General features: G+C 33.4%; 1 protein-coding gene across 8 annotated transcripts in view; it reads right to left on the bottom strand.

The window, feature by feature from the left end:
- The window catches only part of LOC138183592 (neurotrimin), a 361,055-nt gene that overhangs the window by 121,978 nt on the left and 217,288 nt on the right, over positions 1–21,789 (bottom strand). For 7 of the 8 annotated variants that reach the window (XR_011174085.1, XM_069120754.1, XM_069120758.1 and 4 more), the window contains exon 2: positions 8,233–8,325. The exons of the other annotated variant lie outside the window; for it this stretch is intronic. Coding sequence is in view for 6 of the 7 variants with exons in the window: in XM_069120754.1 (XP_068976855.1) it covers positions 8,233–8,325 (93 nt within the window). In the remaining variant the exon portion in view is untranslated. The remainder of the gene's footprint in view (positions 1–8,232; positions 8,326–21,789) is intronic. 8 annotated transcript variants of the gene reach the window in all.

Raw genomic sequence — 21,789 nt, 5'->3', positions numbered from 1 at the left:
AAATGATATTTTTATAAATTTATTTATCACAAGGAGATGATTTAAGTAGTCGCAAATTTCAAGATGAATTTGAGAAACTGATGTTTGTACTCGCCATCGTCATTTCGTTAGCAACATCACTTCCGAATGACTCATTTGTCGGCTAACATGGAGAGTTTCAAAATGGCGCGCGAATATTCACAACTGACACGTCTATAAAGTATCAATCGTAGTTGGAGCCCGATTTATCGCGCGCTGTTTGCGCTCCCATTTTATTTATTTTGCCACCCGGAAATACGTAAACCACTCCGGACGATACAGAAGCGCGCGATTCGTCGATTGGTTATCGACAACCGCGGCACAATTTTTGGAAGGGATATTGGTTTTTCGATGTGACCTATCGATTCGTCCAAGTTCCAAGAGTAACTGTTAATGACTGATCGGTTATCAGTAATTGTAATTGGAACTGTCTAACATTAGTTACTTAACAAATTAAATAATGCGAGATTATATTTTTATCTATTAGAGGATCGTGGAAAATATCGTGCTCCATTTTGAATTTCATTCAAGTAAAATATTTTCTGATATTAGCTTCATATTTATCTTTGTATCATTTATAAAGGATGTAGTGTACATTTCCATTCAAAAATTTGGGACATGCTAGAATTTAAAAAAGAAAGGACGACCTCCTTAAGCAAATAAACAGTACATTCATAATATTATGTTCTTACGGTACTAAATTAAGATAATACTTTAAACACTAATTTATAAATAGAAGTTGCAATTACAATACTCTCGTCTCGGAAAAAGTGCATAAATGATAAAATACTTATGAAAGGAAACGTATCATTGAAGAAAAATACTGAATATTACGTTTTTATCTCAATAACTGTATTTTGTATATTTTAATTAAAAATATATTAACGTTTATATTATTTATATTATTTTATATTATTAAAATATATTAACTAAAAAATGTATAATTTTATTAAATGAATATGTATAATGGTAACTACATATCACAGTTCCATTGTGAAGATGGTGTTTTTACCTTTACAAGCAGAGCGCATGGTCAAACGTTTTGGTGTTCATTCTGCTGCTACAAGTGGCGTGAAAGTACTTGAAAAGCTTTTGTTGGAACAAAAGCAGCCGCGTTTCAGGTATGCACACTTCTGGCCGCGCAATGTTTTCTAAAGCGGCTAAAAATACATCGGCCTATATACAAATAAAAGAAAGATTTGTTGAGTTCTCTTTCCTGCTTGTTAACAGAAGTAAAATGTTTTGTCCTATTATGTACGAACATAAATCAGTTTTATTTCAATACTTGTTCAAATATTTCGAATTTCTTTTTCGCAAAAAGTAAGCAAATTTAGTGTAAATATTGAAATTTGTTTTTAACGAATATATGCAACAAATGTTTACTTGGGATAATGTAAAACAACAAAGAATGTAATCATGCAAGAATTAAATAGATTTATATGCTGTTTATACGTTGGAAGACATTCTGCGTTTTTAAACTAAATTAACTCTGTAGATAGTTTACAAATTTACTATGTCCAAGAAGAACCTTGTCAGAAAGTGATAAGTTACAGCAAGAACTATTGTTTCATTCGTTTGCAGATTCTAAAAAAGGCAATATGTTGTTGTGCAATCAGTGTTATCGTATTGTACATTTGTTTCTTTTATTATTCACTGTTACTAAATAATTTATGAATTATCTTGTTTCGTCGCCAACTTTAAAATCTTATATGACGAAATGTTACTTTAACTACTTCTAGTTTAACGAAACAATAATTCGACCCAAAAAATGAAATTTTATAATTAATAAATCGTTCGTCTAAAGTAACCACATGACTTGAACCTCGAACTCCAATTCGAGATGTGACTCCGGTTCACGGTCATGTTATAGTTGGGGTAGGGAATAACTCATCAAATAATGTCAACTTCGAAGCTTATCTAAGCATGTAATGTTTCCATATCGGTTGGTACCATATCCGGCAGACGGTTGGTTGATTAACACGCTAACGGGTCGTAAGTATTGCATTATTCATCCCTCTGCAACACTGCTGACTATTAATTAACAGATACATGTATAATCCGGTTGTGATGTTGACAAGGGTTAATTAGAATTTTTTCGATAGTCACGCGCGTCGCCTGAAAAACAGTTTATGCTTGTCCAAGTAATCAGAATCTTGATTGAGTACAATCAAGAATATTCTTTCGAAATAGTATAATACAAGCCGCGTATTGCAAAGATTAATTTAGAAACAAAAGAATAATATAATATAAAGTCAGTATTATGGAAATTTCTAATTTAGAAACGATAATGAGCGATAAATTCTTTCATTGAGAGAAATTAGAACACACACAAATTAGAAATGTGAATACCGCTACGTGATATTTGGTTTAGATCGTAATTATGCTAATCTATTGGAAAAATAAAGGTAATTCGCCTGATTAGGATGGAAACGAGCCGCAAAAATTTTATTATTCAGTACTTTCGTGGTGCTAATTAAAAGTCTAGCAAGCGTACAATTGAGTTCCGCCGCGCCGTTGACGCGGATTAATTGTAATTTTTTTTTTTTTCGAAAATTCAATTCCACAAAAGTTTCCGCTTTCTCGTTGGGAATCTGGGTTACGCGTTCGATCAATACACCGCATAAAATATGCGCTGCAATCGAACCTTCGTTTTTGCAATTTAATTATAATATTTGACCTTTTATTATCACCGCTTGAAACAAGATCCTTTGTTCTTCGTGATGAATATTTTTCACTGCTTACCAGTACGACACACACTAATTTGCAAATAACTGCGTTTCAATTTTCGCCGTTTGAGAGCAGTACCTATCAATACTTTCTGCTTTGTATGCAACCATTTGTTAAATGTTAAATAGGGAGGAAAAGGGAAGAAGATTTAAATTTATATACATAAATATTTTGATATATTATATATTATATATATTATATATATAAACCAACGAAGGTTAGTATTCAACTAGAAACAATATTTGCCAGACTATTGATGCCAGACGTTGAATTTAGAAAAAAATATTGCTCTTCAAACAAAGATTTCCACAACATTTTCCACATAGCATATTCATAAAAATTTTCTATGGCGTGTACTCCAATACTTCTACAAGCCAGTGCACGTCTCAATAACACAGTGTGTTAAGGAATAAGGTTGGAAGAAGCTGACGTAACAATTCAATTATCATATAGCGGATCGTGCGAGGGGATTCCACAACATGAGGTCGTAATAAAATCATTAAACGTACGGGGGGTGTTGGCAATCGTGAGAGGTTCGAGGTCGCGGGTAACTAGCAGTGGAGCAATGGTATCCGCGGAATTCAGAGCGGAATCAAGCCAGAGCCCATTATCAGAAAAGCAGGAGGGTAGAAAATGTCGGCTTAACACGGAATATATGAACCCCTCTACGCTCCCAAGCAACGAAATTGGTCATATCGTGGGATTTCTCGTGCAGCAATGCCGTTGATTAGTCGTTGCTGCTTCACGACGGGAAAAACCTGGAAATAGAAAGAACGAAAGAAAGATGTTCCCTTTGCCGCGTACCAGCAGAGGGACGGAGGAAAATGCGGCCGGAATAATGGAGCGTGGAAGAACGGCGCGAACCAGAGGAACTTTTCTTCTCGGGGAAAAGGAAGAAGGAATCGAAGAAAAATGAGCACGCCTTCGTAGGGAACTATGATTGACGGCGCTGTTTGTTTCAAACTGCGGTTCTTTCTTCGAATTCGTAACGATTACTGACGGGCCCCGGGACATTTCCGAATATTTCCGCCGGTATTTGAACATAGGATCCTTGGCATAAGGGATGAAATGAAAGAAAGAATTATGGTACAGGTGGAGGGAAAATTGCAATGAAAATTGTAATGGAAACATTTTTTTAACACATTCACTGTCCTATTACGGTGATGCATGGTATTCTTTGAACAATATCGTACTTCGTTCTATGTTTATCAATCACGAAAGATAGTTTTGAGGATAACAAGCGCTGAAACTCTCTTTCTCTCTCTCTCTCTCTCTCTCCCCGAAAGAAAGACCCGATATTTCTGTCATTCCCAGAATTATTATAGGATAAATTATATAGATTTAATCCAATTGCATTTTTTAAGAAAGAGAAAGAGGAACAGTGCTTTGTGACAGATTATGTAACACAAGTCACTTTGAGCTACTTCATGCAGCATTGTAATAAAATTCTCTCACTAGATCACACTTTAATATTAATTTTTACTTCCTAAAGGATAGCTTGAAGAATTTTAGTAAAAATTTCATCTACGCAATATCCATGTGAAAGTTTAAAATACGTTCTAAAATACGTGTTATACATGTAAGTGACGTTGGAAAGGACGGAATAAGTAAAAATTATTTGAAGTCAACTCCAGAGAATACGTCGGGTGTGGCAAGACTTCCTAACCAAGATTAAAAATTGCTCCCTTTGTAACCTTTGTGACAGGACGCCGTGCATTGTCGAGAAGGAAAATCACCTTTCTTGTTCCCTTTCCTGAATACAGTCTCCTGTATTCTACCTCATCATTTTAAAGTATGAAGTTGGTACAAGTCGCGCGGAATTAGATAAACATAGACGAAATTTCTTTAAAACTAGCGTTCGCAATTGCACCGACTTAGCTTTTGTAGAAATATTCAGCCAAATGGTAACATAAAATACAGAGATATTAAAATTTGAAAAATCTAAAATTGTATTTATTCCGGAAATTTCTATAATACGATCAATCGACATGTTTTCTACTGAAAGTTTTGGAACTTAAGGCTCCTTTTTTTCAAGAAGAAGAAAATTATAAATGTTTGTAAATTTATTTATGTAGTGCTCTTACTCTCTCTGTTTCTTTCAGTTTTTATCAAGACGTAAAAATATTACAAGAAACAATGTTTATATCGTAAATGTCGATATACGTAGCAGCGACCAGAGATCAGAGCTAGTAAAGTATAAAAGATTAATGGTAATGATAAAGAATCACTGTATTCATTTATAGCGACTTGCATCTACAATGATGTACTGTACTGAATGTAATCGATTACCTGTGAAAATGTTAAAACTGTACTAGCGATTTTAATTGAACCTTTGAGAACCCGTTACAATGGTTTATAGTACTGTAAGCAATCAATTAAAGAAAACTATAAAAATCTAATTGCTTCTATCACAATCACGATTCCTTCCTCTTTCAAGGGGGCAAGTAATCAAGAATTCGGATCCTCTATGTTCCTACTTCTCCGATCGTATCACAGAATTTGTTTAAAATATCAGTTACACAGTTTTTGTAGCAGACTGCTATCGAATCAGCAGGCTGCACAACCGTATCAAAATTCCAGACGTATCGCGATATATCCGATAAGGTATGAAAGGCAACGTTCATTTCAATATCCCGTCGTAAACATTCTCGTGGTAGTCGTCCATCGATAATCGCGGAAAAATTGGATGAAATTCTCTCGTACCACGACGACAATCCTTGATACCGAAAGTAAAGTATATAATTCGTGACATGTAAGCCGAATGAAATTCTTCCTTCACTCTTGTTATTCGTTATCTACGATATTACCGGTATTGATACATTTTTTGGATATTTGCAATTAGCTGCATGCTCCTTTGTTCGTCGATATCTGAGACACAAAGGTATTCCTCTCTATCATCTTTCTTTCAGCAGTAAATTTAACAGATTGATAATGTCGTCTGCATACGAGTCCCGTGTTAATTTTCAGTTCGTTTTAAATTCCTGCAGGGTGAGATCGAGCAACAATAATAGTAATGTCGTTTAGAACGATGGTAATTTATTTGTCCGTAAAAAGGAAACGTAAAGGTTCGTCTGTTAGTTTTTCAAATTAATATACATATGTATAGTAATCTTATTATTTGAAATAAATTGAAAATTGTGATATATGCTTCTATGGCATAATTTAGCCGCCTTTAATAAACGTTCAAATTAATGAAAAAAATTGAGAAATATGTTACAAGTGAATACCTTCGATAACGAAAATTGCGAATACATACGCAATGGAATTGTCGATTATTCTGCGAAAGCAGTTTATACATACAAAACGGGAACGAACTCAACGCGTAAATTAAAATTTTCGGCGTGCGTGCAAATTATAGGCCTTGATTACGGGATTTAACCGCAATAAATTCTGACCTATATTACAGGATATTGGGATTTCGAGTAATTCCCGCAGCTCTTTACACAATGCGTACAAATATTTGCACGAGCCTAACACGTTAAGGTTTTTTATCTTGTCTGGTCATAAAAAAAATAGTGGTTATAAATCGAATCTTTATAATGACGCTTGCACACTCGATAATACATTACTCGAGTCAATGCATCAACAATGAAATTACGGGAACCGATAACTGATAGCAATTTATAAAACGTCAGAAAATTGAATTTTCTCGTAGGAACTTCGATTGCTACGACTTTTCTAACACGAGTTAGAAAGTTATATTGTCAATTTAATTACCAGGTTTGTATAACCTGAACTTATAACTAAAGATTGAATTTATTGAACATTGGGTTTAGTATCGAAGTGTAGGAAATACGATATTACTGTTTACGGAGAGAATTACATAAAAAGTTCGATGACGAGCAACAGGTAACGCTAGAATCTCCAATTACCAAGAATAATTTAATATTACTGTTTATCGGTTCCATTGTGTACTTATTACGCGTGTATATCCAAGTATATATATATTGATTATTTATAGTTTATAGTATATAAATTACATTCACAAATATTATAATGTAATACTATATTTTAATACTTCGCAAATTCCTCAGAATAACTTGAAAAGTTATCCAAAAAAAGGGATGAACCTTTTTAAAAATATAAACGTAGGATGTTTAAATTAGATGAATGTTTCCGATAAATCAATCCTGTATATTGGCGAAGTGGAAATCATATTAATGCAAATCGGAACTTTCGGAATTGAGCAGGAATATCATATTCCAAAGCTAACATCCTTTTAGTTTCATAATTATGAAGTTGCTTATTGTCACGATATATTTTCATGACTTCACTTAAAGATAATAAATTCAGAACTCTATTTTATGGAAAACAACAATTTATTAAAACTATCGTATTTAGAACAGTATTAGTATCGCAATTATACTTTTCTATGTTACATAATAACAATAGCGGAGGTAAAATTAAAGCATTCGAGTATTTGCAAGATCTTCAAATATTCTAAATGCTTACAAGTTGCTTTCCCCGTCTCGCAAGAATATACAAAAAGCATATTTCACGCGACAATTTTGTCCCAAATCCTAACAACTAGTCTGCCAATAATCATTTTAATCTTCTTCGTTCAAATTTCACTGGCTATAGCCTCGAAACCTCGGTCATCAAACGGTACTTTTCACCGGGATTGCGTCTAGCAAAGCAATTAGAAACAGTCGTCCCGAAACACGGGAAACGAAAACTCTTGCAAACTACATAGGTAATACGGTAGCGGAGGGAAGACCGAAGTCGTGGATAGGAAAGAACTAACACGGGAAATGTTATTTTACAATCGAGATTCGCGAGGCAAAAAAATACCATGTGAAACGGTCCATTTCACTGGGACTAGTCTTGTGTAGCAACGCGGTCGTTAACGCAATGCGAAAACACGGCAGTTTCCTACTTTATTTCGGCTTTTAACAGAAAGAACAACAGTAACAACAATAATGTTACCGTCCTCGCGAACGTTCACCAAGCTCAGCGGCTGATTTTCAACATCCGACTAGAAACAGAGATGGAAAATTAGAGAAACGGACAGAGAGAACGCGATCTCTATCACGCTAATCCCACGAGATTTCGCGGCTCTCGGCTACTGATTTCAAGCTGGATTATAGTCAGCGCTGAATGACCACTGCCAGCTTCAATTCTATGCCCGAAAACTCTGTTTTCCATTCTCCTAAAATCATGTACGTTTGTTGCTTGTTTAAACAGGAATATTGAGTTTTTAAAGACTGTTGCTGCGATTTTGCACGATTTCTAATGTATTCGAAATATTGGAGTTAGGTGAATGATTTCAGTTTGAAGAAATGATCTCTTAAATGAAAATTTCTGCTACTTTTTTTTGTTACTTATTGCGTTTCTGTCTCGACAAAAGAAAAACACCAAGATTATCAAAAACACTCGCATGTTTCCAGTAATTGTAAAAATAAAAGATCCGATACCAGTCGAATTATCGTATCTAATTTTCTTCTAAATCTTTATGAATTATCGAACAATTTTCTAGTAATTACTCACTGTTCTTGTAATTGTCCGATATCGATGCATATTGCGTGCCGTGATGGTGACCCGATATTTGCCCCAATATTTCCAGATTCCTCGATTGCCGTCCTGAAAAAGGCACAATGGAACAGGAACGTTAAAGATCGGATCACGATTAATCATAACGGTAAATTAGGTGCTCTTGAGGATAAAGGAATGTTTCCGATGGGTCGGAGCTTTCTCTCATTTTTCTTATCTCTACCGAAGATTTTCAGTCGAAATTCCTTTGACGATTTAAATGAATCCTTATCTCAATGAAGAGTCTCTAATGAAGCAGACCAATATTTTCAATGAAAGCTCAGAACCATGAATCAAAAATTTACGAATACCACAATTACAATAGTCATAATAATCATTTCAGACTATCAACGAAGCAAATAAGTAAAAATAATCAGTCGAGTCTACGGTTATTTTGTTAAAATAACTGATCAAGCTATTTACACGGAATTGCTCTTGGTCAGCGAAACTATTATAGGAACGTTAAATTAGGTCTATGCCAGGGGAATGCTAATGAACGAGTACTAGTTGGTATGTTAAGTGTGGTTTTGAAAGTGGATGAACAATTATAGCAAAAGGCTGACGTACTGAGTGAAGTTGCGTAAACTGTGTTACAATAATTAGATTTAATTATATTAATGAAGATTGTGCTGTTTACTATTAATAGAACATATTAGATATCAATTCCGAATTATTGTAATGACTACGCTTTTAATCGAACTATAATTGGTAAACTATGATTTTAAATAGTGATTATAGTATCTTTCGAAAAATTATAAAGAATGGAAATTATTAACAAGTCTACTTTACTAAATATCTTTAACGAAACCTACGATTTCATTATTTATTTTTATATTATAACTTTGCAACAGTTTCAACTGCGAATTATATGAATAAAGAAGTAATGGTAGATGATTGAACATGTGCAGATGTGAAGAAAAATCAAAGTAAAACATTAAAGTTACGGTTAGTCGCCGATTATGATTAGTAATTGACATCTATGTTAACAAACGATCTTTTTTTTGTAAATTTTCCCTTTTAGTTGCATTTATCTTTATCATAACTATCTCATGTTTTATTTTCGCGAATTATCCTACACAAAAACTATGGTTATTAAAATCCAACCAAAAGTGGTTTCGCTGCGCTTCCTTTCGCCGGATATTCGAGGCGTTAAAATGATAATTTAAAGTTGGAAATTGTGACAACCTACGGTCGAAAGTTTAACGATATTCCGTGAGGACAACTGCATGCAGCAATTCTCGTAACTTAGACAGACTGTAGCTCTTTTTTCCGCGAAAATAGGAAAAACTGGTAAATAGGAATATTGCATGGCACAGTAACAACTAACTTCTTGCGGTATCATTTTTTCAGTAGACATAACGATGTACTAGCAACACGCAATTGAACTTGCTCAGACTCATCTATATACATACATTTCTCGGTTATCTTCGTTCTGATATCTTTATTACTTCACACGCGAAAGGTTTATCAAAGTATCACGTTAACCACCTCGCGTGATACTTTTTGCAGTGTAGAGTTTATGTAATGCTTCAAATAATATTCCTTTATAAGGGCAAGATATTTGATCATTTTGTAATGACTTAATAAATCGCTCTATAGTAATTGGTACGTGTACCTACATACTTTGGTTCTTATAGGCTATCGTAAGGTGAAATTTCAAACCGTATGAATTTTTCCTTTCACATTATCATCGTAATATTACTTGTAATCGCAGGAAACAATAATTGTACTATGTACTATTTTGTATTGAATAATAATAAAACATCCTATCCCAGTCTTATTTGATTTTATTGCTTAACTATTTTAAAACAGATGTTTTTTCTGAGTTATGATAGTGTTTAAGGATTAGTGTATTTATTAGAATAAAATATTAATACATTTATATTCATAATATATACATTTATATTCATTAATACATTTATAATATTTAAATAAATAAAATCTTTTATTTTTTTATAAAGATTCCAAAGTTTGTAATAACTGAAAAATTCAGAAAAAAGTCCAAAGAATATTATAAAAATAATAATTAACATAGTTGTTTATGAGACATGATAAAGATTTCATTAGGTACTTGTAGGAAATAAATTTATTATAGACAAAATGAGCCGTCTAACTCGCACGCTTGAGTAATTTCTAAACTGTGTGTTGTTTGACAAATTTCTGTGTACAAAAGCTCCATTGTTTTAGGGAAGGTCTGACGTAGTATATCTGCATGTGTATATATTCTTTCTGTTATGTGTATATATTGTAAATGGAGTCGTTTTGTGTAAAATTCGAAATAACAAAGTTCCATTTTCCCAATTCCATTTGGTCAAAGATTTTATTTATTCTTTGCTGTCACGAACAGCTGAAGTTAATTTTCTCAAATTCAGCGAAACGTCAAATCGAAAAATTCTTTAACGTTGCATCTTACAGAACTAAAACAATTTCAGGATATAATAACAAGCACTTTTCTCTTTAAATATGGCAATTTCCTACAGGGTTTTATTAATACAAGTATCTGTTAATTCAATTAATTTCTTCCTAAACCTAATCAACTATAGTCAAATGTAAAATTATTTTATTATTTCTGCTGCGTATGAAACAAGCTTACAAAACATTTAACTTTGACAAACTGTGAGAAGATGTACTCTTTCAGATATAAATGATTTCGTAACAAAAAAAAAAAGAAAAAAAATTCACTTTTTGCTCGTTTCATGTATTTTAAATAATGGACAAGTAATTTAAGTAAATAACAAACAAGTTGACAATTTTATCTGAATCGATTTTTAATTGAGCGGAGTTCCTGTAAAGATTACAAACATCAAAGCGATCATCGATTTCTTATTATCCCACTTTGGAGTTTATTTCGCAGTTCGAGGAAATGCATTCTTAGTAACTGTTCGATCTTTCCATTCACCGATAGAATTGTAAGTTATTTAAAAACAAATGTTTCACTCGAAACTCGATATATCACGGTACGTCAATAATTTCACCGGCAACGCGAATTGCTAATAGCTAAAAATGAAAGCTCGGGAAACAAAGGGTACGAGCGTAATGTAAACTTTGAAGCAGCGAAGAAGTTTTCTTCGCTCGAAATTCGAGAAGATAAAGTTCATATTGCTCCGAAGAAAGTCCGACTTTAAAGAGCAATTCGTATTTTACGAAGCTGTATTTAAATCAATAAGGACAAGATTATAAGTACACAATGGAAAAACTTTCCCCATAATCACTTGCATTCAGGTGTTGCCAATTAGCAAACTTTACTGTCCTGCGTTATCTCTCATCTTTGTCTCAGGAATCCATTATCTTGAAGTATTAACGACGAAAAAATGTATATTATTTTTACGTACTCAACAACTTCCTGAATTACTATAATAGTTTATACTTTTCATAAACTTTCATTGTGTACAGTGTTCATTAAAGAAATTATTAAGATGAAACTTGAAACATAATTTATGTTATATTTAGTTCTATGTGTTAGAGTGAAGCTATGAGTTAAATTTGTGTATGGTATTATATAGTTAGAATAGCTTAGAATATAGAATAGCGTATCTTCATCAAAAAAGAATTCTATCTTATATGAAAATTACGGTGGAAGAATGCAATTACGTTTCTTATTTACTGCAACAAAGCAGTTCCAAAATTTGATACATTGTCGATCAATAATGTTACCAAAATTCATTTCCTATTTAATTTCCATAATAAACATGTAGTTTTAATACATGTAATTTCATATGTCAGAATTGAAAATATTTTAAAATATATTTTATTTTGTCTCGTGGTACATTTAATATTATTTAATTATTTAAATCAACTATGTTACACACGACAAAGCAAAGATAGTGAAAAACTAAACGGAACACCGTGAAAGTAAAAAAGAAAGAAAAAACTATTTTCCCAAATTCGTCTCTACGAATGGCGGTACTTCGCTATTACATTTCCGAGCGGAAGTTGATACGTTGTCAATACATTTCACTTGTCAAACTCGTGTATATCGATACTCGTATGTACAATTTCGAAAGTTCGCTTGCAAATTCCACACAATGGATGCATGACGTACCAGGTACGTTTTTATGGATTGAGCTCTGTTCGGATTAACCACGAACACGGGTTTCGCAAACATAGACCAGGAGCTCTTCAATGGAAGTTGAAAACAATTGTTTGTGCCGGCAAAACGTTCCCCAATATGCCGCTATCAAAAGATCACACAATTTGTACAATTCTAATGTACTCTTTACGACTTTAAAGAAAACGTAGGTATCGAGTCTTTCCATAAATACTCCCGTGTTCGTCAGATGACAAACAGAATATATTTCTCAATATCGACTTCATCATTTTATATCAATATTATTTACAAAACTTCTAGTTGCTAAAATGTAAAGATGACGTTAGAAGTCATAATAAAATAGAAAACGATACTAATTAATACCAACTCTGTAATAACATACCTAAACCTATTAACACTATGCATTAAAATAGATAATCGAACCACAAAGAGAAATAAAAATAGAGTTCAAATGGTCGAAAGAAATAATTTCGTCAACAAAACCAACTTCGAATAATCATTTTAGATCTGCCACGGGATAACTGTCTTCGTCCCAGGTAGTAACCAGAAAGCAGAAATAATAAAAATCTCTTAAAAATAGGTAAAACAAGAATATCTGTGGAATTCAGTACTCCAGCGTACTACAATACATATCCCAGAATGAAACCCTCGAACAAGAAACTAAAGTAATTATTAAACTAGAACTGACAGTTTAAACAATTAAACCTTGCTAAACAAATTCCATTTCATACCTCAAAACTATAACTATTCATAATACCATTAAATTGCCAGCGTCTTCAGACCAAATACTTCTTAGGAAATAGTTACTGTCGCGAATAATCCGCGATTCTAGGAAACCTTCGAGTGATTTTACCTCGCTGCTGGGGACGGTACACCAAAAATTCAATTTACGGACTTGCACCATAGAGATCGGAAGTTATTCGAAGTTTCCTCTCCCCCATTTCTCTCCCTCCCTCTTTTTCTCTCTTTCTCCCTTTCCATCCCTCTCTTTCTTTCTCTCGTAAATAATCAACGAACGACGGTTTCCCGATGATAAGTTAACGAATTCGCAGATCGGTATTCTCTCGGCGCCGGTTAGAATCCCCTGGAAAGCGAGCAGGGTTGTTCGTCAAAGGTTCCATTGAAATTCGAGAAATTCGAGAAACGGCGCGATGAGAAGAACGGAGAACGAAACAATGATGTTCGCGTTCACCACGGTGTAAGCACGCCGGTGGCCGTATTTTTCAAGGCTCCTTTGTGCGCACCGCTTTCAAATTTCGCAGCTACGCCCGAACTTGGGTAACTGAATTCTATTGGTCACAGCGAGTCGTGCTGGTATTCTCCTGGAGCCATACTCTTAAGAAAGCTTTCATTGTTGGAATTCGAGTACGAACTATATTTCTTCCTCTACCCTTCTTCTTTCTTCTTTTCTATCCTGTTTTCACGTGATCCAAACGCGCGCCAAGTTTTCCACCCACATATCAGGCGTTTATTTAGGACGTGGTCTTATCATGGAACGATAATATCTTAGCTAACTAAAGAACGAGTCATTCTTTGTGTTGATTTATGTGTTGTATTGCTACGCCTCTTACTTTGTTATCGGTGGAAATGTTACAAAATATGCGAATTTTAGAATTTGCCGATACTGTTTACGTCATATGTAGCGTGAAACGATTGCTAGATATATTTCTTAGAGCTAAGCTGAAGATCCATCGAAAAGCTGAGATAAGCCGTGCTACGTTGAGTTTAAAAATATTTGCTTTGATACATATACAGGGTGGATCAGCTAAGAGTTTAAGTTGAAATATGTTCGACACTATTAATTATATAGGACAATGTTTCAGATAAAAGTTGGGTGGTTTCAAAGGGTGCGTGTGTTAATGTTATTGGTTTTTTTGTCGGTGGACGCGTAAACATCATGTGAAGATCAACTTCACTTTTTTAGATAGAATCATATATTTTTTAATACAATGATCGATGCAGCTCAATATTCCCTATAAAAAATTACTGACCTCCTTATATCGAAAGGTACCATTAGTTTAGTAGATATTTTAACTTTTAGTTTGCAAAGCTTACTGTATGAAAGACGATACGTTCCACAAATTAAAAGTCACTTACCCCGTATACGAAACCGCATTCGTAGCTAGCACAACACTGCTATTAGTTTAGTTATGCTATTAACTTAGCTTTTAGTGGAGACGTTTCTGTGTATATATATACTGGAAGAAATATCTTTAAACTTGGCATAGTACAGCTTAACGTAGCTTCAAACTGTGAATATTCAATTTTAGAAGATTTTCTTCTACGTAACTTATTGCCTTCCTTTCTCATCGCCATCGTCATCTTCTCATTTCTGGCCCGTTTTCACGTTGCTCAAGTAGACACCAAGCTTTCCACCTACGTGCGATCAGGCTTATTCTATCGTGTTGGCGTTTATTTAGGACGTGGTCTCATCATGAAACGATAATATCACGGCTGGCTAGGCAACGATTAATGGAGCAATCTCGGCTGTGACTGATGTTATACGCAATCGGGAAACAGCTTCTGGCTTTTCATCGGTCCCGGATATGTACATCATGTGCAGGGATTGGCTGGCTTACGCGGACCGTCCAATCTATTCAGTACCGTGAAATTTACTTTACGGCTTATTGCCCGGTGTTTAGAGTAAAATGTTACCGGTCATTCTGGACCAACGTGTCATTCTTACTCGTACGCTTCGTGGTACTTCATTTCGATGCTGATGCAAAGAAAACGACGTGCACCAGGGACACTCGGGTATTTTGACAAACGAAATGCGGACGGATTTTCCAACGTACCGCTGGAGAGGTTCTTGTTATTTCTGAGAATTAAGAGTGTTTTTGTTCCTTTCATGCACGGGCTTGACCTTACATTATTTGGACACGTTAAATGTTTATTACGTTGCATGCATATAAAGGGGGTTTCCTTATTTATTCCATCCGTACCATTGAGGTAGGAATGATCCACTAAATTCAAAAATCTAATTCAAATGTCGTTTGTCTTTGTGCAGTTAAATCGAGTTTTATTCGCGTGGATTATCAAAATGAGTTGCTGATTGGTGCATGCTTATCATCATAATGATAATAGATTGGAAGTTATCGTCCGCGAGCTGCGTTACATTATAATATCATTCATATATTAATTATACTGCATTTATATAACGTAATATTCGTGTCGCTACCGCCAAAAAGCTTGAAGTAGATTTCAGTTAAAATTTTAAACGCGATATAAACTGCATGTAAAATCTAATGTGAACAGGCGGAATTTACACACCTGTCGTGGTTTTCTATGGCATGGTTTCGCTTTGAACACAACTGATCTACTCAAAGTAAACTTTGCGGGACCAGTCTACCTAGGCAAGGGAAACAAGTGACACTCGACTAACTGTTGTTCGATTAATGTGCGTAAAAAACGCGGTGAATGAAGAACGAACAACGACATTTCCGAAGACAAGACGTATATATCCAAATTAGAAACAGGGCAATTGAAAAGATGATCATTCAGAAAAATATTTGAAAAAAGGTAATAGCTACGGTTTGTACTAATTACTAATTAGTAATTCGTGTATATATTCGATTAGTGATAGCCACGGAAATTTAATGCTGAAAAGTAATCGAGTGAATGTTGTTATGATCATGGGTATGTAATAATTAAGAAATGTAATAATTTAACAAAAAGTGAATTCATTTAAGCAAATTTATGTTGTAATAATTTGTTATAATATTTCAATGCTTATATAGTAAAATATTTTCATCCAAAAGCATTTTTGAAAGCTAAAATAAATCTGAATAAATCCCGTCAGAAATTTATTAATTTCGGAAAGTTTGAAATTGAACATTGTTATAAAGCAGATGGATTGTTTGGCTATAAAGAATGCTTGTCAGTCGAATTGTAAAACAGTCATAATGAAATTCATTGATAAATTCATTGAAACTTGTATAATGGAGAATGATTTGTTTTATTCCATTTAGAATTCGAGGTACTTTTCATAAACAGTTTCACAGTTATAAATTACAAGGTACATACATTTTGCAAGATATCTAATAAATAAAGCCATTTCGATATTCATTCATTTTTTTGACAGATAACATTTTTGTTAGAAAATTATTTTGTAATAAAAGATTGCATTAAATTTGATGTATCTATTATGGAATTTCTTTTTATATATTAATAAATTGATAATATAAATTAGGTATTAAAGAACAACTAAAAAAAACTAAGCTTTCAATTTGTTAACTTTACGCACTTGCATGCAAGTTTAAGTAAGCTTATGGAAATACATAGAAAGTATAGAAAACCTAGAAGAAATAGTGACAATATTCTCATATTATTCTATACAAATGTAGACCCTCAAAGAACATACTAAATAGAGAACTTAACACTTAGGGAAGAAACATTTTCTTGAACATACGAATTTTGAACTCCATAACTCTTGATCTTAACAAGTTTGACATACTTTTACAGAATCTCGAGTCTCTGTAATCTGGCATTTCAACTTCTTGCGAACAAAGCGGTATTAGCGAAATTTAGTAAACTGGATAAAATAAAAAGCACTTTAAAGTTTAAAAAGTCTGCTTCTACTTCGACTTTCTGCTACTTTTATGCATAAAATTGAACTTTGAAGCGTAGAAATGAGTGTAGAAATATCTAATAAGGCTAAACATTTTGTTTCCATAAAATTGAGATAATATTACAAAATCATATTAATTCAGTATTAATTCTATTTACTCATAATTATTAAATTCATAAATTAGTTTGTAACTAATTTGTTTTTGTCTCCCAATTCTTGCACATTCGTAACAGTATGCATATTAACTAGTAATATTACACATAAGCTAAACTAAATTACATTCAATGATTAATAATTAATCATTACTGATTAACAATAATATAATATGTTATTGTTGCCACAGGAAGCAAAACCTTGTTGCATAAAAACGCATTAATTCTTTACTGACAATAAAAACTCCAATTTTAAGTGTGTAGAATTTTCTATAATTTTTTACTGAAGGAATTATTTTTACATTTTTCTTTCATTGATTATCATCAAATATATTCGAAAATAAACAAAGTGTCTGAGATTAAAATCTACTTTCCAGTAGCTTTTATTCCCTATTTATTGAATATGTACTTTGAAATTACAATTGTCTTCTAAATTATAATGGAGCTCAGGTGAACACAACACAACTTTGCTAGCATAAAAGAGATAACTAATTTTATTAACTTTTTAGTAAAGTATGTGTTGTGTGCTTCAAAGAAACTTATCAATAGATCTTTAAAACAGGCGAGTGAAGCTTATTATAATATTAAAATACACAGCAATGGTAATTATAAATTCTTTGATATTTCACATTTTTTCTCTTTATTTAAAATTTCTATACTCATATATATCCACGTAAATTTATGGTATTGGTTCTATGAAATTTCTCATTTACCCTGTCCACCGTATCCTTTGTCTATGTCAAGAAAGAAAAGATGAAAATATATTTTTCATCCTAGATTTTATGCAGTAGATGAAAACAGCAAGTCGTTCGGAGCGACTTTATCAAAAAAGGAATATAATGACATAAGAGCAGCTGTCGACAACCATCGTGGCGTATATTTATTGTAAAACCATGAGTCACGCGGGACCAAAATCGATTTGTCTTTACTGGCGAATTCGTATCGAGAGGCGAACGTAGCTAGATCTATCTATCAAAGGTATGAAACGATGAAAAAAGGTATTTCAAACAAAAAAAGAAATGGGGGAAAACAGAACGACGCGTCGAAGAACGATGATGCAATTGAAAAATTGACGTATCCCGTTAAACTGCTATTACATTTTTCTCCTACGAATTTCGCCATACCTTTGATATAATATCTTCGTTTGTGTGTGACAACAGTAAAAAAAAGAGAGAGAAAAATGGATGAAAATGGAAAGAGGTGAAATATTCTATTAAAAAATGTTTGTGTCACGATCGAAATTTTATTTCACTTTTTTTGAAGATATTAATTCATACTCAACAAAGCATATTGGGCTTTCAATTGGCCGTTTCTTCTCCATTCTATCAGTCTTTTCAAAGCTTGCACTTAACAAAAATTAAATAGTAATTAAGAAGATATACAATTAAAACACAATGTTCTCTTCTATTTAATTGTTTAATTCGACAATGAAGAAACTAGTTGAAATGGAATCTTGCACTCCTGTTTGAAACCAGAAGAGAAAACAGTGGGATAGTTGGTGCAGTTCCCATAATTGGCCCGCGTTCCCCAATATTAATCAACGTAATCAGAATCACAAACTGCTGAAGATAATTTCGCTGCATTGTTTATTCACTTTGTCTCGGCGAATGGTTCGCGACTACATGTAAATTCCCGGAGGATCAAAAATCCCGGAGCAGCGGCGCCGCGAACTTGTATGTGGAAGCTACTAATACAGCTTTATATACCCAGAGGAGTATTTTACCCGAGTTCCTTCGTTCCGGTCTGTCGCCACTTTTCCGATAGGCTCTTTAACTAATTCAGGCATCGCTACCGTGACATCCTGGATAAAAATTCAGGGGGAATTAAAAAGGAAAAGGATGAAGTACGAAATTTATGGAAATCCTCGTAGTAACACCAACGTCCCCGTATTATGGCGGCGACCATTTCCTTGTAATGCGTAGTCATTACAATATCAAGGGTAACCAGCGAACAAGGCAAATACAGCAAAGTAAGGTTGTTTGAAACGTCTGAGCTTCAACATCTTAAAATTCAATCTTCAACTATACGCAGAATAATCAAATTCGATTAAATCGTAAAACGTCATTGGTCTCTAATATGGTAACGGGAGAATGAGAAAATATCGTGTAGTCCAAAGTCTACCAAGAGAAAATATCAAAGACAAGAAAATAATTCGAACAATATTGTGGTGGGATTATTTGAGTCAGCAAGAAGGTATCTTATAAAAGCTAATAAAATAAATAAGAAAATAGAAAAAATAATTTACAAGACAAATTTAATCATTGTTAAATTGACTCAAATATCTTCTATGTGACTTAGACTGGGGTCATACCAAACGGACGTTGCTCGCGTGACTCTGGCCTTAAATAACCTTACTTTAGCCCATTGTTGAAAAAAATAAATGAAATATCAGTGTATCATTGTACTGTCGACGTTAATTGTTAATTTAGCTTTGTTTCGTGGTGAGATAAAAGGCAGCGGAAATAATTTGATCATTAACAAGGTTCAATTAAGAGAAAGAGAACGGCGAAAGTATCACGGGAAAATAAAATATTCTTTCTAATAAGGAGAATTGTACCGTGATTAAATTTAATTTTCTTTTCTCTATGAAATTAAAAGTGGAAGAAGCGATTGAGTTAACGATCATATTTTATTAAAATATTTGAATCTTTCTGTGGAAATTTAATAAATTGTATTAAGATAGAGATATTGAAGGAAAGTCTGGAGAAGCACTGGAAAATATACTATTTTAATATTTTCTGAAAGCACTTTACTGTAAAGACAGTTCAAAATTGGGCACGTGAACTACTTCTCCTCACATTTATTAACCAGAAGGAATCGATCGGGCTGCAATTTTTACGAGTCGTTTTTCATGCGCAACATATTGTCATCTGTCCATGTTCAGCACAGAGAGAGGAAAAATTATATACGAGGTCAAGCTATTGACAGTGGAATTACGGTGAAATTAAAGAGGCTTTGGATACATACTAAATATCTTCAAACTTAATTCATAAAAATATCTTTGTATAATATTTCAGTTTCTTTTTAATTAATCGTTACAATATTTGCATTTAAAGTATTAAAGTGATATTAATCGTTTCATTACAACAGTTTAAATATTAAGATTTGATCGAAATATCTAGTTTGAACAAATACTAAAGTTTAGATGCAGTATAGATAATCGAGTAGTTTCATTATTATCCTAAATTGAATTTAAAATATTTTATGGAATGATGAAATTTACGTAGGTAGCGTAAGCTGACAGTCAAACATTTGCATCGAATACATGTACAAATCTATAAATTTTCCGATTCCTCGACAAAAGAGGTATTTCTTGAATGCATTATCAAACCGTTACTTTCAAAAACGCTCAATATCTCATCATCCGTATTCGAAGCAAATCTCTCGAATTTATCGAAAACCGATACCAGCTTGAGAAAATTATCTTCAATGCTATGTGCGATATAGATAACATTACCCATTGGTCAATACTATAAATATGGAAACATAAAGCCGTAATATTATTTCACGGTAAATATTGGAAAATATTGGAAAATTGAATTCAAATGCCTCGAAATGGCATTCGCAAAATATCTCGATCGACGTTGAAGGAAAGGTTTTCTAGAATTGTCCTACTTCCTGTAAGACTGATTAATTCATGAGTTTGCACGTTTTCAATGGAAATATCCCTGTTATTTTAAATTTCAATATTGCCACTAGCGCTACTACGAAAATAAATCTTTGTTACATTTATGAAAGTATAATTTTGAACTATTTCTAAATATTTGAAAAAGCAACGTATTCGTCGTATAGAATATAGAATATATTTTGCTCTATTATATTCGTTTCTAAAAGTCGATATGTGGGATAATCACAGAATATAGAGGCACTTCCCTATTGTTAAAATTATCACGTGAACTCGCGTAGCTTTCTGATACAATTTTACTAATAAATTACGGGCAAGATTGCATCTAACTATAACTGTTAAATCCAATTAACATGGACTTCGCCTTTCGTTACGCAGCTACTCGCCAGATTCGCCGTGGTACTTGTGACTGGAAATTTTACAAGAATTATTGCTGCGCAAATAACGCTGGAATTTCTCGCAAACATGGCGATCGATAGAAATAACAAAAGAGTTCTCCAAATAAACGCAGCACAGCTCGGTGAAAGAGAAGGAAAGGAAAATTATGCTTTCATGTTCGTGTTTGTTGGAAAAGCGGGTTTAAACGATCGCACAATGTTCCATGGCATTTCATCCTTTCCACCGATAGATAAAAAATCGATTCCCCGATATCCCTTTCATCTTTTTTCTATCCTTGGACTTACCGTTGGGTGACTTGACGGTTTTCGATAATAAAGACGTCTATTTCCATGATAATGTATGGAAGGTTAGAGCTACTGGGGACTTTCGCAAATTCTGTTCGTCGTCCCATCCCTTTTCTAATTTCCCCGGAATTTTATCTCTCAATTCGATGAAGATTATATTTGAAGTTATTTTCACTTAGTACTTTCAGTTAAAACTCCATGTTTTTTAAGCATGTTAATAGAAGGATCATTATATGTAATACACATATACGTGGAAGAATTGAAAACGGAATTTTCAAATTAAATAGTACCTGTATAGAAAATAGTATTCGATATATATAAATACGATATGCCCACTCAAATATCATGCACAATTTTTCGACAATTTAATAAAAGTTTAATAAAAAAAGGTTATGAACCAAAACTCATCCCTGTTGAGTGAACTGGACTGGAAAGATAAA

Source organism: Bombus flavifrons, chromosome 9, assembly GCF_040668555.2.
Source record: "Bombus flavifrons isolate JBK064 chromosome 9, iyBomFlav1_principal, whole genome shotgun sequence".
Classification (NCBI taxonomy): Eukaryota; Metazoa; Arthropoda; class Insecta; order Hymenoptera; family Apidae; genus Bombus; species Bombus flavifrons.
The sequence above is the reverse complement of the archived record's forward strand: the minus strand, read 5'-3'. Positions and strand labels throughout refer to the sequence as shown.